Below are 18931 nucleotides of genomic sequence, written 5' to 3' on the forward strand. Positions count from 1 at the left end.
TTTTACCATTTCAGTTGTAAGGCGGGTTATTCGAAAAGACTCGCTCACGACTGCAGGGCCGGATTAAGCTAGGGGCTTGGGGGGGCTATAGCCCCGGGCCCCAGGCCCAAGAGGGCCCCATCATTTGGAAATCATTCTGTATTTTTTGATATGTTGATAGCACAAATCTAACGTATTGATATTATTTTGTGGATTTTTCCGGGTTTTCGAATTCCTTAAGGGGGCCCCGTCAATATTTTAGCCCCGGGCCTTTTAAAATCTTAATCCGGCCCTGCACGACTGTATTGATTTTAAAGATTTCCATTAAAAAATTTCGAAAATTCACATATCTAGTGCGAGTTGATGATTATTATAATCAAATAAGTGTATGGAAATGATTGCTATCTTGAATCAAATCAGATATCTTCAGTCTAATCAAAATTTAATTTGAAATTAAATCTAATTATCTGAATTATAATATTTCTCGTCTCAACTAAGTATACATCCGTCTACGATAAAATTCATCACAATAGACTTTTAGAAGTGCTTCTCAGATTTCGATAGATTCTCAGGCAAGCTTTGATACTTATTATTTACATATTTATCTAACTTTGCTTACATTAGTAGAACAAAGTCCAATGATAGCATTTGAATAATTATCTATCTATTGTAGTGTATATAATAGAAGTTGTGGATTAAATACTGTGATGGTGTATTGAGTATTTTCAAAATGTTACACGCTCAGACCTCATTATGTGTTACCTTAATATCTGTATTGATTACTGTCAACTGTAAACTTATTGAAGACGCTACTATAGTTCAGTTACCAAAAGGTAAAATTCGGGGACATATTTTGAAAAGCGCTAATAATAAGGATTTTTATGCTTTCCAAGAAATTCCCTACGCTGCTCCTCCAGTAGGACAAAACAGATTCAAAGTAAGTATCACATTTAATCGGGATGAACTAATGAAAATGGATGTTCAAAAATGTTAATGCTTTGTTTCCACCACAATAAATATTGTGATTTGTTTCGTTCAGGAATTAGTTAAAATGAGGATGGAATTAAGTTAAATCAAACCCTCTTTTTTTGTATGTATGTCTGCATGTAACGGAACCTTTGAATTTGATTTTTAAGCTTTTTAGGGATCGCCTTGAAATTTTCCATACTTGTTATAGACAGATGACAATCATTTCATATATTTGTACTATTATCCGTAGGTCATCAAAAAAACCTGAAATAGGTAGTTTTTATATATTAAATGCCGATTCCAAGCCTACAAACATAATGACTTAACTCTTGTTCTTTACATTCAAATTTAGGTCTTGGAAGGTCTTTCCATAATGTATTCAGCAGTACCATATTTAACTGACTAATATTCATACATGGAAAATAAAAAGAAAATTTAGTTTCTCCTCAACTATGTGATAAGATAATTTATGAATATATAATGAACTGAAGAATGTGGATTTCACTTCGTAATCCATAGGCCTTGCATAATCAGAAAGCCGTACGTCGCATAGCAACCGTCACAATTTAAAACTTCATCATAAGTTTGTATAGTTTTTTTAATATAGCAGTGAAAGCGATAATAACGATCAAATCTCTATGACACCAGAACTTGTAGAAATTGCAAAAACAACTTCTTGCTTCTTCCCCGAAGAATCAAACATATACGGCTTCTATGGAATGGAGAAATATATCAATAAAGTGAAATATTATTTTTCGGAAGAGGTTCTTTTGGAAAATTTTACAAAGCTTTCTGAAAACTATAAATCTTTGTTCTTGTGGAAGAAAAACTCAACGTTGAGTTTAACTATATTATATATAATAGTTTAAACTGCGAGCTTTTCTCAAAAGAAAAGGAGACGGATATCAACTAAAGAAAGATATTAACTTCACAAAAAATAAATAAATTCATTACAGAAGCTCCAGATGATGTATACCTCGCAACAAAGGTAACAAACACAAATTACGTAAAAACAAGGCTGCACAGTTTAAATCTGTATATATCGGACAGCATTTTATTACCTTTGCTGGTTGATTGAGGTGGAGATATTGCGACACAAGGGCTGGAAAAGCACTCTATAGTAGAAGGTTACGTGAATGATTCCATGACAATAAAACAATATTCAACAAATTTATCGTCAAATACTCAAACTTTAAATGTCTTCCATTTTGACCAAGAATGAACAACATGAGTAGTAGATATAACTAACTGCACTAAAGTCGCGAATAATTTTATCAAAAAGTAAATTTGACACCAATTTGTTTTGTGTAGATAATATTTAATTTGTTCAGCTGTTTTTGTAATAACAAAAATGGCAATAGATTCAGTGAAAATGGAACAAAATCTATTCAATTATTTTTTTAAAGTGTGATTGTTTACTTGTTTTTTTTTACTCGGATGATTACAACACTCGACTGTCGTAATTTCATCCTCGTAAATAACAGGTATCATTATCCCTTATTGTAAAATATATTATTAATCAAACAATAATAGTACATTAAAAATTATGATATCGAATCAATTGATATAAAATAATTTTCAGCAAAACTAAATGCCTGAGACAAAGACAGTTAACAAATGGAGAACACATTCTTCTCAAACATTACGAATAACTTCCGGAGTAATCATATTAGAGTTTCTAATTCGGTCTTGTTTATCTACATACTGGATATTTTGGTAGCTCCATAAAAAATCTTCTTTCTATATCTGAATATCTTGTTTATTGGTCCACGTCTTCCAAGAAAATACAGGTTTAAAAGTATCGAACATCACTTGCCTATTGCAGGGCTGTTGTTATCAGATACTATAATCTGGTGAACTCGGAAATATATTGGCAAAGACTGTTCTATTCGCAGAAATTGTAAATAATGTGCCACTGCAAGATTTTCTTTAAAATTATAAGTACCAATATATGTTATCAATTATACACGTCTAGATCTTGAATTTTTGATGGTGTTACAACAATGTTTTGATATCCAGTGAGGGTTATCCTTACTTCAATATCTGTCCTTTTAAAGATTACTGATCCATTTAGACAAAATATGGACATCATAAATCTTGCAATCGGCGATAGGCATCATCATCGTTAAGTTCTTGATGTAAAGGGTCGTTTAGACAAAAATATCTTGTCATGACATCTAATTTTTTAACGTTTATGTCGCAACAATTGTATATGTCGACGTTATGGTGCATTGACTCTATTTTCGTATCTAATTTTTTTTTTTATTCACGACATGATGCCGTCCGTGAAGTCGTGGTAGAGATGTAATAATAACAAAATTTATGAATGAATAAAACTTCGTCGTATATGCCTATTTCAATTCTATTTCTATTTCTTACTATTATTATTCCCTTAGTAGTGTTCCTGATGTACCCAGTATGTCCCTACTTCTAATCTATTTTCTTACTCTCACTCCTGTTTTCAATTTCTGTCTCAACTTCAAATTAACTAGCGCTACCAATACATTTGCTACTGAATTTAGCAGTCCGATAATGGTGTGTCGCAAAACCAGTGTTACTACGTATCATCACCTAGTGCCATAATGCCGAATGTCAAACATTGTCACTGCATGTCGTGCCATGACATGACTATCTCTGAATTTTTCTTAATGTTACTGTTGATAGGCGGATAAGCCTGTCTGATTTTCAAAATTTTTACACTTTAGAATTGGTAAATCTGTCAAAACTTCAACTGATATTCCAATTGACTATACAACTTGATTTTTATCCATCAATTTCTGTTGCCTTTTCGTCTTCAGCGTAGCCCACGTTATTACTAAAATATACAATGTTACGAATAATTCCTAGTAAATCATTTGAAAAATCGACCCACCCAAGAGTTTTTGTAAACAGTAATTTCCTTTCCAAATAACAAATTTGTTCCATAGTTTAGTCTCACTCTGAGTTTATATCATATGGATATTTATTTTGAATTGTTGTCTATCTAAGATATTACGAACCATTATTAATATTCCTCTTGCTATTGAATTACAAATCTGCAAGAAAAATACCTTGAATGTGATAAAATGTAATCGTCGTTCTAGTATTTTATTATAATGTTCCATTCACTAGTGATTCACTAGGATTTCCGTATTATCTTTAGTTACCCAAGAACGAGGGAGATATTGTAGATATAAAACCCGTTACTGAAAACACAGGGACATAATAGTACCTGTTTGAGTTTTAAGTAGATTTAAATTTATAAAAGCAACAATTAAATGATAGTTCTTTCAATACAAATACAATCTATTTTTGCAGTTACCTAAAGAACCTGAAGCTTGGAATGACGTACTTGATACAACGAAAAATACAAAAATTTGTTACCAGTACGCGACCCGCTATCATAATTTAGAAATTACAGAAGACTGTTTGTATTTGAATGTTTACACTCCACGGGTTAGTACATCCATATCTAATTTTGGTATCTAAAGAAATTTCCAAATAATATATCAGTTTGATAATTCTATACGTTTAAACCCTAGATTCCAGGAAGTGGTGATTTACTTCCAGTTTTATTTTATATTCATGGTGGAAGTTTGGTAAACGATTCAGGAACTATCGAATATTACGGACCAAAATATTTGATTGATCATGAAGTTGTTATAGTGACTATCAACTACCGCATGGGTCCTTTTGGTAAATATTCAATTTTTTATTTTGAAGATATACTTTTAAGGTAATTTGTCATCATTATACCAGTATGTATCGTTAAGTTATTCTTGTTCAAAGGCATATGTGTGCGATGTTCAATAAGTTCGACATTCTTTTTAGGATAAGAATCGTCAAACTTCTCAAAATAGCCTGTAACTGCTGACACACCGATGAAGCTTAATCTGGCGTATGAGGTGTGAGCTGGTACATTGTCTTGATTAATAACTTTCTTCTTAGCTATATGCGGCCGATTTTGCTTGATTTTTTCGCTCAAACGTTGCAATAAGCTCGCATAATACAAGCCGTTGATAGTTTTTCCTTTTTCAAGATAGTCAATGAACACTATCTCACGCGCATCCCATACATATGACGTTATGACCTTGCCTGCAGATGGAACGATCTTTGTCTTCTTTGGAGCTGGTTCTCCTTCTTCAGTCACGTGATTCACCCACGTTTCATCCGTGGTATGAAATGGCTCGACAATTTGGCTTCATTTCTGTGAAACATTCCAAACACTCGATGGAAACATCTTCACGTTTTTGTTCTATAGCAAACGCGACACCCATCTTGCGCACAACTTCTTCATGTCCAAATTTCCATTTAATATGTGATGTACCGTACTTTTGAAAAACTTAATATGTCTACTAGCTTGCGCACTTTCAGTCGACGATCCACCAGTACCGGTTTTTCTTCAATATTACTGGAGCCGTCACCTCATGTAGTCGACCACTGCGATGCTGGTTTTCGCTGGTCGTACAGCCTCGTTTAAACTCTGCTACCCAATATTTTACTGTTGATAACGAAGGAGCAGTCTCACCCATAGGAGAATCTAATTCAGCTTCTTGTGTCACTTAACGATGACTAGATTCTTCCATGTTTACAAATTTACTGGCGTCGTCAAGTTTGAAACATAAGTTGTATATATTGTGTACTTTCAAATACAGTGGTATTTTTTAAGTAACTACCGCCATCTCTAGGTCAGGCCAGGTATTTCTGGGACATTGTTTTTTAAGATAATTACCACCAGATAAAAAATATACAGGAACTAGGCTAATTCGATTCCACTTCAAAGTGAGTTTATAAACTGAATTTTACTATGGAAAGTCGAAAAAAATCAAATTTCAGATTCTCACGTTTTTATATAGTCTGCACTGAGGAAAATTAATCATAAACGTGATCGACATCATTAGTTCTTGCTCTCAGGCTTGTGACTTACGTTTCTCTAGATTTCTTTCAAAAGGTATGTTATATAACGGAAATTTATCTACAAATCTTTTCAATCATTTGACATTGAATGAAATATACAAAACGGCACAAACCTTTTCGTATAGAATGATGCATAATCGGTAGAAATGGATGTGTGAGAATTTGCGACTGGCAGTTTCTTAACTGTCACTTCAGAGATGATTCGATTCATGTTTTCCCCTTACATTGCTGTCTAAAAGAACTGAAAAGACGAATGGGTATTGATCAAAGAAGTATCACTGTTTCTATAGAATATTAAACGAGAATTTTTCAATCTAATATACATCAGACAGATGTATAAACTCAAATTCAAATTCAATAAAGTCAATTAATTCAAGTTGTATGGTCAATTTGACTTTAAACATAAATTTATACAATGAATTTCTGTTAAATGGGACCCTTTTAAACTTACCAAGAGAATTTTTTTAATTTGCAAAACGAAGCTATTAGATTTCTATGAATAGAATGAAAGGAACGAAAACTTGCCATCAGAACGGGTGATGTTTTTAAAAAATCTCTCTAAAACAGTTCTCTCATAAGAAAATAAAACCTTAAAATAGACTAACATTAAAATTAATCACTTCCACAAGAGATGCTCAACAAATGATTCAAATGAACACCGTAGAATCGCAATTAAGCATGAAACAACTCATTAACAATAAATTGATCATTATTAAAGAAAAAAATGAAATGTTAGGTTAGGTTACCTGAATGCCAAACACGATCTATAACATAAGCTGCGAGGGTAATATTTTCATGATTTCACTTATAAGGCATTTCTCTCAAATAACTATGAATCTCTGTGGTATAGATCCATTGAGTCATATCTGGTTGAGAAAATCTGCTACAAGTTGAATTGGGTGAACTCTCAACCGGTTCTAGTCACTCTACACTAATTGTTGAAATTTTCTCTATGAAGAACGTAGTTGGAATATACCATGAATCTGGGTAATTTGGATTGAAAACGCTGTAACTTTGAGATTTTCGTGTTTATTATTAAAACGTAGAGTAAGAGTATATAAGACCAAATAGTTTTTTATAATTTTGTATACAATCACCTTGTTTGTGAGAGATTTTTGGAATGAATGGCTCATCGGCCAGTACATTTTCTTGTTAATCAAGCCAAGCTGTTATTTCTTTTAACTTATATGTTCACTCCAGGCATGGCTCCTATCTAGCTAGATACCAAAGTATTCCAGTTTTGGGAGCACAGCTCATCGAAATAATAGGACAACTATCTCTCTTAAGGGTTACTGATTTTCACGGTTTCATCCATTTATCGAATTGCCGAGGTGGCTACGGTAGTGGCGCCTGTGCGATTTATTATATTCCACATAAAAGTATTTTTCGGTGAAAAAGACTACCAGACTTCAAAAAGTGTGCATGATAAGCGGGTGGCGTATTGGGTAATGAAACCAAATTGGTGGTTGGAGATTAGGCTCTAGTGCTGGTTTTGGTTTTTAGAGGAAGAGTCTCGAACACTTCAGTTATAATGGGCGGGAGGCTGATAGGTCTGGATGATTAGATATCATTGGAATGTTTTTGCTTTATAATTATCTGGGCTACTTTTCACTGGGGTGGGATAGAGCCCAAGCTCAGCATGGTATTCAATATCATAGTTATTGATCTGATACCTTCTGTTAAAAGTTCCTTCAGGATACTACCTGTGATCAGGTATACCCAGCATAATAATTATATTTAGAATATAATTGCGATGACATAATATACTAGTAATTGGTAAATTATTGTGATATGGAATTCAATATGAATAGATAAAAAAGCAACTACATTGAATCGTTACTTGAATATAACTTTCCAATAAGATCCAAATAGAATACTACTCAACGTTTCATATATATTTCTTCCACTAAAAAAAAAGGATTTCAATCAAAACAATTATTTGACCAGAAGAGAATTATAGCTTAAGTCAGAATGACAAGTTCAGAAACTTACGTATATGCCATTAATAATTGAAATCATGAATATATTTCTTCTTTACAACTCCTTAATGCTTGAACATCTCGAGTACATATTCCTGGTCCCATGTATGAAAGCATAGGAAAAAAAATCCTAAGTTAACAATCAAATCTTTTCTTGTATTGTCAATCCACCGTGGAACCGTGGATGATACTCAACAATCTTTTTTTATTAACACTACGTGATTATCTTCACATTTTGAAAGTAAGTTGATCATTACATTTGTGTATCAAACTTTTTATAAGAAATGCTGTTAACACTCGAACATTTATCCATTTTAAGGATTCGTCGGAACTAATGATGGTGTTATTCCATTGAATCTTGGGTTTAAAGATCAAGTATTGGCTATCGAATGGGTGAATCAGAACATACATTTGTTTGGTGGTGACCCAGATAGCGTGACTTTAGTCGGACAAAGTGCTGGATCTCTGTCAGTTGGGTATCACCTTATTGGACCATGGAATAACGGAAAGCGTGAGTACTTTCGTCCAATATATTATTCAATGGATATTAATATATTTTTTATTGGAATTTTCAGAGTTATTCCATGGGGTTATCATGCAAAGCGGTACCCCGGTATCAGGTTTATTGGAACAACAACCGGGTACTGAAACAGAAACAGCTTTTCAGCTTGGTAGAGCTATTGATCCGTCGTTTACCTCAAATAACACCAAAGATTTATTGAATTTACTTCTAGATGCCGATGCACACGATCTTATGTGGGTATGTATTTGAGTATACTGAAATTTTCCTTAGAAACTTCTTTAAATCCTTATATCTATTCATCCATTTCATATTTGATGCAGTAATTAATAATAATCAATATTGGAAGATTTTTTCTTCATATGGTAATGAGTTGTTGAAGAAATTTACGACGTATCCTCAGATATGTGTAATGATTTCTGTAGATGGAAATTTTCTAAGAAACATCTTATTTACATGTGTAGGAGGTCCATATACCAAATCAGTGGTCAACTAAAATTTTCAATTCTTACTATAATAAAGAATTCAAAGTGGACTAATTAAAACTGGCTTACCAATAATTGATGATAATTAAATAGAATATAAGACTCCACTGAACACACTTCTAAATCGGCATATTTTTTAATTCATTTTTAGACTTCGTCTGTGCTTGTTCTCTAGTAATTGATCCAACTGCGCAAGTTATTTTCTTTTTTAATTCCCTTCTATCATACGCATTGTGTTATATTAATTAGTTTTTAGTAAACTATTTGCTTCACAGTTCCCTTTATGAAAAAATTGTTCATTTTAATGTCTTGGGTTCAATATATCATACTAATTCTCTCTAAAACCAACTATTTAGGTCACTCAGTAATCCTTTGTGTAGAAGGAACCACCATGTTGGGAGAAATAATTTTGTCGAATATTTATTTAGAGTTGAATGAAAAATCTTTACAGAATTTGTAAGCTAAAGCGCAGATTTAACATTCCTTCAATAAAGAAAGGTCTGATGATTCCTAGCTCGTATGACATGGCACACTAAACATTCACTTATTTGAAATATACTACCCTCCTGCTTCAATAACTTACCTTCGCTTCAATACCCAACAGTTGTAGCACCATTTATGTTAAAAGTATTTTCGTCAGAAAAAATTGATAATTTAAGTAAAATTCTCTTTTATAAAATTAGTTACCCTTAAGACAAACAGAACTGCACTCGCTTCTTCCACTTTCTCCTAAAATTTTGAATTGGCAGGAATAAATTCCGTTTGCTTTTTTAATTCTACGTAATTATGTTTTACTTATGTTTGTAATTATGGCTTCTTCTTATAATGTATGATTTTTGTTGTGAGAAATTCCTTGATCAAACCTCAAGCACTACTTTTGTTCATTGCAGTAGAAGATATTTCACTTAACACAGAAAATGAAAATATTTATCGATCTTTGGCCGGTTCCATAATACTTTAAACTTCTTCCTGGATTTTACATAGAAAAATAAATTTTGCTAAATTTATAAGTTCTTTTATTACTTTATAAATTTTTTATTTTTAAGTATCTATATTTCCAAATGATGATTGGATGATATATTTTATTACTCTCATTTCATTTTTACCAAAACATCGTGCACTTATTACCATTCTCCTTTATCCATATCTGTACATTTTAATTTTGAATTTGTAATTTCATGAGTTTGAATAACAAATACTAGTGATTCCATATAATCACTTCTGCATCACGTCATTTTTAAAATCTTGTACGTTTACTCTAAATCACCAAATTAACAATTCAACATCTTTTGCGTTTTAGAATGTCTTTCAAAATAGGGTTCTTATAATGTTATTAATATTTATTGTTAAATTCTCAAAGATATTACTATTCAATGGAGCTATATATGGAGATATAATGACAAATTTTTTGTTATTATTATTCTAATATGAAATAATAGTAATTAGCAAGAAATTTAAGCTACTTTTTTTATTCGAAGATATAATTGGAAAAGCAATTTTGAAATTGAACAATTTCTATACTCCACGTGATAACAAAAATAATGGAAAAATTGATGATTTTTTTCTAGACACACATTGTTGGTGGCGCTGCTCTTGAAAGAGATGGTCCATTTTCTTATCTACCGCTGCAGTCTTTCATAGATGGAAATTATAAGAAGGTTCCGGTATTACTAGGCTTCAATTCTGAAGAATGGTTGTTTGCTTGTGAGTATTCTTCGCAATTAATAGAAAAATATTTTCCAGTTAACTATTAACATTTAACATTATTTTTATCTGTTTCTGAAACCAATTTTCAATTAGAGGAGACCTAAAATCTAGACGATCAACAAGGCTATTTAGATCCTTTTTACGAGAATTATCAATCTTTATTGTCTTTTTAGTCCAGTCTGTCGCTAATTATTCACCGTCACCGTCCTTTCAATTGTTTGATTCTCATTCTAGTCAGGTCTTCCTCTACTTTTTGCAACTGAATGAATCTGGGCTTTCTCTTTTTATAACTCCCGAATCTCATAATAACATTGGAAAATCTATTGTGTTTTCACCTGCTCTCCACGGATGCTCTTGTTATCTTATTTTTTTCACTTTTAATCAAATATCTTTTCTTTACTCTATATATTGCTGTTAATCATTATTCCCAGATCTTCGTAGTCTTTCAAATTCATAATCTCGTAGTTTTATTCTCTCTGTTTTGAATAACTTCCCATACCTCATGATTTTTGTTTTATTTTCATTCATTTTAACCATATTTCTTCTCCATCTGTTGTCCGTTCCTTCAACATACTTTGTATTATATTTCTTCTTCATGTAATCAGGACGATGTCGTCTCCGTATGCTTTTATTTCATCCTTGCTTTTTCTAGTTCCCAATATTCATATATCTCACTATGTGCTCTAGCGACAGAGTGTTGTATGTAGTGTTATCTCTATTAATTGGCAATTATATAATTTCTCTTTTGCTGGCCAGTATACTTCCTTTTGATTCGTTCACAGTCATTGCGATACGTGAATTTCGTTTTTATCCATTGGTCCTCTATAAACGGCATTTTAATATTGATTTGATCCAAATGTTTTTTTTGTAATTGTGTATATGTGGATATATCTTCTGCGAACTCACATTATATCTCCGTCGATGGTTTGGTATACTCGTCAGGCTTCCCTGTAGGATAGTTTCCGTTATTTTGAAAACTAATTTTGGTACCTTAAAAGGCCCTACTGTGAACATTCTGAAACTGTTATTACTTAATTTTGATTGCTATTTTCGGAAAAGTGTGAACAATGTATAGAGAAAGTTTTTGACTTGAAAAAGTTCAAATACTAATTTAAAAAATTGCTTGAACTCTTCGATTAATATTTGTATGTATAAACAGTCTCTAAATTTAAATATATGACATTATTCTTGATGTTTTAAATAGCTGACATTTTTATAGCTATGTCATCGAATGTGTTGTGTAAAATTGCCATACATCCAATTATTATTCGTCGCCAATTACAAAATAAAAAAATCAACATCGTCAGAAATCAAATAATTGATTACAATTAAATGTTGAACAACTCAATTCTAGAGCGAAAATAATCACTTAGCTCATCAGTATTTGAATATATAAAAAGCTCTCCTTTTATATTTCCATTTACCACGAAATTCATAAGTGAATAAGTCTTGTAAAATAAGGTTTCACACCATATTGCAGAAAGCAAGGTTATTAGCATGTACATAGCTAGAAAATAAATGAACCAATTGCAGTATAAATTATTCTTGCAAGACATCAAACGTTTCAATGAGAGTTTCTCCAAAAAAACAAGTCGATTTCCTACAATGCCTTCTCAAACATTCATCATTTTTTGGCGATGAGTTTGGCTAAAATTCCACTTCAGAAATTCAGGATTCAATCACTTGGGGATGATTTATAGATTAGTTTCTCAAAGGACATCATGCTTTGGTATACGAAAGGTATTTAACAATTATCTCACTAATCCAATTATAAACTATTTTGTTTGTTTTGGAAAAGTCAATTCAATGTTTTTAAATGGGTCAAAACGTGTCCAAAGATTACGTCACAGCTAATAAAAAGTGTGTTAAAATAAAAGTTAGTTTGTTTTTATTCATGTTGGTTGGATTTCAATTTAAAATTAATTATATCTTATCGAGAGATAATGAGCCCTATATTGAGAAAGAATACAGTATACTCCTCTGTATATGGTACTTATATCCTATACAAAAGAATATCAATTTCTAGTTTTTAGTTCCACTGTAATTTGGAATATATCGACAATAATTTTAAATATCATGATATGTAAAACAACTAGTAAACTAACTAGATTCTGTAGAAACTTGGCAATAATGCATTGGTCTGATGTTGAACATGTTCCCTAATTTGCATTTCATTAATTCAGCGTCAAGTCAAGTTTTCCTCATATAGCACTTGGAAAAAAGTCTTTTAATCTATCTTATTAATCTGTTTGGATTAATTATATTGATGTTTCTTTCATCATTGAAGATTTCGATTTGACCAATGAGTTTTTGGAAACAGTAGATCAGAATCCTGATTTGTTAATACGATCGCTACTAAATATGTCTACTGAAAACAGGCGCATTGCGGGAAAGCTATTACAACAACTCTATACGAAAAATAAAACTTTTGTTCAGGATTGGGGTGCGTACGTACGGGTAAGCATATTATTACATTATAGCACATTATTTTTTTTGTTTACTATTACTATGTGATTACAGTTTTATCATTCATCAATCTAACCAGTATAATTTCAAATACCACTTCATTTGATAATGTATCCATAATTTATAATAGATTTTCCTATCATTATGATGGGATTGATTTTAGATATGATATTTCAGGCACGTCACATATAGATGAAAATAATAAATTCAAAAGAGATTACAACAAAATTTTTAGTAAAAAATGTAAAATCTTCTAAATGGATTTCCACCTATTTCGATAAAAATTTTCTTCACAGCTCTCTAGAATAAAAATAAGAAAAGAGAAGTTTCTCACGATTTTTGTTCAGAAACAACAGAAATTGTGCTAGATAAAAACTAAACCACAAAAAGTAAAGGATAGTTTTGATTACGTCTGTCGACTGTTACTATCGGCTCATGTGATATTTTTTTTTCACCCTTTTTTGTTATCGGGGTCCCAATCCGACGAAAACTGTCAACACTTGTATCTTATGATTTATCTAAATCAAGTGTGTGTGCGCAATGAGAACTGCATTCGAAAGAGGGTTTGGAAATTAAACGTTTAAATGTTTGAAGTCAATTCAAACTCTAATTTCGCCTGCTCCAAAAAAACTGTTTTTGTAACTGCAGCACTATTTGTAGTAGTAGTGGTTGTCAGTGAGGAAATAATCATTGAAGAGAAATTAGAAACGCATCTCAGAATAATATTAACTAAAAATCAATTTCAATTTTACTTTGATAATTAGCATCAGAATCATTTTTTCGCCTGCTAAATTTAGCAATTCGAACTAGTGCTCCTACTTCTGTTTTCGTGGATTTATTTGCATGTTTTGGACGAGAAAGTTTTTTTCTAATTGTGACGGCAACGATAATTTTAATTATACATTCACTTATAAAAAGGTTCAAAATTTCAATAGGAGCTAGAAAAGATCTTGTACCACTTTTATATCCAAGCTGTACCTCGTTATTTTCGTTTAGAATTTTTTTAGTTGTACAAGTGTGTTTTTATTGGTTTCTGATTAAAAGTAAGGAAATTGTGATAACGGAGACTGTGTATTGGATTAGTCGCACTGGTGTCATAGACTGTATTACGTCTTCTGTCGCAAGAGGATTTTCGTACCACGACACACTTAATTCCTACTAATAGTTGACTTATTTCAAGGAGACTTACTCCCGATACGCTGTAAATATATGCAATTTTGCGCCACCTAGTCTCAAATTTATGATGAAAATGGAGCTTTCATCACACATGAGAATTCTAAATAATGGTTCTTAACTAAATGTCTCTTATGGTTTTTCAGTATATAACTGACGAATACTTCACTACAGGAATTTTTAAACAAGTAGAATTGGCGTCTTCGCACGTTCCATACTACCTATACAAATTTTCTTATAAAGGATATCTTGGTGAACAAATGGATATGTTGCCATATTTACCCGCAGGTAATATATTATTATAATATTTTCCTTATAGTAGCTAACGACAATTTTGGAAGCGCGCATGTGATCGGTCCTTAAACTGATTCGGAGTCAGACCCGTCAGAATTTGCGCCTCAATAATGAAAAATTTTATCAAATAAAATTTTTATTGTATTCCTTATACTAAGAAATAGTCTTTGCAGATTTTTATCTTATGTTAAATTCCATTAAATAATTATATCGGGTTATATTTTATTAATAATTTTCTTGGGCACGATAACGGTAATTCTGTCGATTTACAAATTCATAAATGTAGTATTCACATTAATTTCATCTATAATTGCTTTCCAAAATTGTAATCGTTTATCAGGCTCATCTCCAATCAATGCTTATGTAATTGTACTTTATAAAGATTAACTTAATTGTTTCAAGTATCTTTCGTTTCTTTCTCAATAATATCGTTATTTATTAAAAGTTTTGATATTGAATTACAGATTTTTTCTGTACACTTAGAGTTACATTTTTTGTTTAGTCCATAATCGAAAATTTTCTACAAATAACACAGAGATTCATAAAATTTTGAGACACTGTAAATCTAAAAATATGAGAAGTTCCGTCGGAATAGATATCTAACTCAACAAATCTGTGGTTTGCCCTTCTATTTTCAAAATGAATAATCATGAATAAAGTAATTCTTTGACTTAGTTCAGATATAATTAATAATGTACTAATTCCAAATGTCTTCTAAACTCGAATGAAATCAAACATAAAAAGCACTGAAGTATCAAACTTAATTGTTCTATTCGAATTGATTAACATTCTCAGCATACTGTAATAATTCTGATATGAATATTAGGAGTGAATTTTATGTTTTTAAACCGCAACGCGTATGATAGATACCCAATAAATCTTGGAAGAATCATACATACTGTGTGATGCAAAATATTACCCTATAAAATGATTTTCCAAAAACTAACATAGCCAAAAATCTCCAACCTATTATCCATAATTATGTTTTGTAATAGAAATAAATAATAGTTTCATTTCGAAGTTCCATATTCTATTGAATTAATTATTCATAATTAGATGTAGAGACTGTCGCTCATGCTGAAGAAGTAACCTACATGTGGGATAACGGCAGCAATAGTGACCTAAGTCAATTTCCCAGAGAAGACGTGTTAATGTCACAACGTTTCCTCAAGCTCTGGACCAATTTTGTCAGATACCAGTGAGTATATGGATACCTCATCGAATACAAATCAATTTCTCAAAAAATCAAGTTAATTAATCTTAAGTGAAATATTCATGTGCCTAGCATCGATTAAGGTCATTTTGATTTTTTTCTGATGTGTGCGAATGTCTTCTGATCAATCGAATATACAGAAATGAATCTTTTTGATAAGGATTTCACTCTGAATACATTATCAGTATATTTTTTTTTTTTTTAATTTTATCTATATGAGACAAATCGTTTGTGTAGTGGTATCATTGTTATTGTATTATAATGAACATTCCTATTATATTAACATGAATTGTTGTATCTATGACAATGGTTGCGGTCAAGGTGAGTTCCTCTCGAGCATGCAATGAGTTGGATGGCTTTGAAGTACTATTCAAATTTATTATTAATAGTTAAAACTAAATTTCATGTTGCTGCATTATCTTTCTGAATCAGTTTTACCAAAACCGCTAGGTTATCAGGAATATCGCATTACCAGATTTTTATTTGCCCAGGAGTACTTGGTTTGGACGACAAGAAGAGAGATATATTGAAGAAATTATAATATTATATACGAAATATTAGTTAGTAATTTGACAAAGCTCAAATTAATTCATATGTTTGATTTTTACATATCCCTGACTGAACTTATATGGTACGTGATTACGAAGAGTGAACAACCTACAAAAATTCTAAGGATGTGAGGTACTTCAATCTGTGTGAAGTTCATAAGTTCCACCATGACCTCAACCACATTTTATTATTTGAATGTCTGTATGAAAATGGACAGTCCTTACTAAAAATGGAATTTATCCATGGAAACATGTGTTGAAAGTCTCTAAGAGGATTGAACAAGAGTGCATCAATAATCTTGATACATATATAGTAATGAAACATAGATGTTGTATTTGAAGAAATCAAACAATATTGTCATGTGACATACCGTGATGTTGAGGAATTGTTGAGCTATAGTATGACTAGCATCAACATTATCAGACAAAATACTAAAAGGAAGGTGTTAAGAAAAAGGAAAAGAGAAACAACTATATACTTATCCAAAGGCCGGTCAAGATGTGAGAACTTGGAGATATTCAAAAAACGTCATAATTGTTGTGCCATTCAACACACAGCTTTAATTTGGTCTCTAATGCTGTCTATTTGTTCTCGCACTTCAGAAGTAAAACCAATAATTGTTTGACACCGTTAATTTGGATCTATCTCCGTCGGAGTGAAAAACTATGCCGAAAATTGATTCAAACCAATAGATAAGAGTACTTAACTTGATTAAGACCATATTGAAATACAATAAAACTATTTTCGATAATAGATACTTGTTTCCTCAGAGAAAAATCAACAGTAAGGCAATATTCCACAGAATGTAAGTAAGTAAGTAAGAAGTATATTAAACTCCTTATGAGGACCAGAAAATTCTTATTGTTTCAAGAAAAAACATTCCATATTCCAAAGTTGTTGGTATTATTATCAACATATCAAACCAGAATCTTTAATTTCCAATAATAAGGATGTCACACATAACTCCAGGGCGTAGATGCAAGAATAAAGTAACTTTACTGGAAAATATACAAACTCTAGTGAATTTTCAATCTTTTCATAGCAGCCAAAAGCTTTCGCAAAATATGCGTTTCTGTCTATGATCATTTGTGTAACATCGTTTTCTACCAAACCATTTTCGTATGTTTGGTAACTGTAATTTGTCGAAGGGAATCGGACCAGGTGACAATGGCAGATGAAGCATTAAATCCTAACAAAGTTCATCGTAGTTTCTGCAACTATAGTAGAAGAATGAGAAGATTCCTTGTCGTGATGAAACAAACTCGTATTCTCAACTCTTTTTTATAAAGTTTGGCATGAAAATATGACATCAAATCAGCCTAATATTGTCGCTTTTTCTTTTTGCTGAAAATCGAATCAGTTTCCACATTTTGGAATCTCATTGGGAGAAAAACTGCTTCTGTTTTCTTAAGCTCACATTCCTTGATTCATTGTTTCGACTCACTTTGGTATACGTTTTAAGTTATAATTTGTTTGAATTGTTTTTTGAGTGAGCTAGAATACTAGTGATATTTTGGATTTCTTCAATATACAACATTCAATCCATACATTTGCTTTTTCTCACATGAATTAAGATTCGATTAAATATATAAATTATTGATTTTAGTAACCCAACTCCAGAGGTAGATACTTTATTTGACAATGTGATTTGGGAGAAATCGAATGCCAGTATTAAATATTTGAATATCAACGAAACTTTTGCTATGCAAGAATATCCAAGACAATTTGAAGCTGTGAAAAGGATCAAAGAAACCTATATGGAACGACCTTATAATTGTATATGAGAGATACTATTTCGAATTACCTATTTAATTTTAGATCAATAAATAAAGAATATTAAAACGAAATTTTTTTTATTCTATTGTTAATCCACTACTATTTTGGTGGAAATAAATTTTACTCTCATTATGAGATAAATTGAAATAATTTGCAGAACAAATTGATTCTAGATGTTTTTTAGAAATACTTTTCTGAATGTTATATGTGAATAAATAAACTGAGAAAATGAAAATTCTTACAGCGAATTAAAATTGAAACATAAACTATTGGACAGAAGAATTTCAAATCTAAAAGATTACAAAAAGCTATAATTGCAGTGACTCAGAAAATATGTTAGGCATGTGCTCATTTATAATAATGGTACACTGAGAAAAACAATATAGTTATTGTTTTAAGTACATCTCTTTGATAGATCATAGTAACTCATTATGATAACTTCTTAGAAGTAATCCGAGGAAATTCTAGTAAATACTTCCATACGCATTATTGCAATTATTAATATTAGATACGTTACAATGTAAAGATAGTGTTCTATACGACAGCAGAAGAGCCCTCAAAGCATTCCACTTTTGCGAAATTGAATCAAAACTTGTCTCTAAACTCACTATGAGCAAACAACAAAAATTACTCTGATGTAGGTACCCAGAATGTACTGCAATGAACAAGGTGATCACCTGGTGCAGGAGGACGGGACAACTCTTTATATACGACCACAATATTTTATAGGTTTCCTAATATGTCTTGAAAACTCAACAGTTATATAGGCAACTAGCCAAAGAATCATAAAGCTGATTTCAATAAAGCTAATGCCTTCTTTTATTGCCAAATATGACAGAAATGAATTCGACTCCATTAAAATAACCGTTCTGATAATTCCCTGATAGATCAATAAGTTAAAGCGTTAGTGAAGTCGATTAACGGC

The 18931-nt window shown here is 31.5% G+C and overlaps 2 protein-coding genes across 3 annotated transcripts in view; one reads left to right on the top strand and one right to left on the bottom strand.

Moving 5' to 3' along the window:
* The window catches only part of LOC130444154 (uncharacterized), a 336958-nt gene that overhangs the window by 33196 nt on the left and 284831 nt on the right, over positions 1-18931 (bottom strand). The window lies entirely within an intron of this gene.
* Positions 459-18077, top strand: LOC130444153 (juvenile hormone esterase-like). The gene is made up of 10 exons (XM_056779195.1): positions 459-916; positions 4246-4383; positions 4470-4623; positions 8143-8334; positions 8399-8583; positions 10397-10532; positions 12823-12992; positions 14321-14462; positions 15525-15666; positions 17837-18077. The coding sequence occupies exons 1-10, from the start codon at positions 710-712 to the stop codon at positions 18012-18014; spliced, it is 1644 nt and encodes a 547-aa protein (XP_056635173.1). The 5' UTR covers positions 459-709; the 3' UTR covers positions 18015-18077.

This window comes from Diorhabda sublineata, chromosome 5 (assembly GCF_026230105.1).
Source record: "Diorhabda sublineata isolate icDioSubl1.1 chromosome 5, icDioSubl1.1, whole genome shotgun sequence".
NCBI classification, from domain to species: domain Eukaryota; kingdom Metazoa; phylum Arthropoda; class Insecta; order Coleoptera; family Chrysomelidae; genus Diorhabda; species Diorhabda sublineata.

What these genes read in the sequence shown, in the direction of transcription:
- LOC130444153 (XM_056779195.1), top strand. Translation starts at nt 710, where the DNA reads ATGTTACACGCTCAGACCTCATTATGTGTTACCTTAATATCTGTATTG. An exon ending in TAGGACAAAACAGATTCAAA is followed by an intron (nt 917 to 4,245) that starts GTAAGTATCACA and finishes CTATTTTTGCAG; the next exon opens with TTACCTAAAGAACCTGAAGC. An exon ending in ACCAATTTTGTCAGATACCA is followed by an intron (nt 15,667 to 17,836) that starts GTGAGTATATGG and finishes TATTGATTTTAG; the next exon opens with TAACCCAACTCCAGAGGTAG.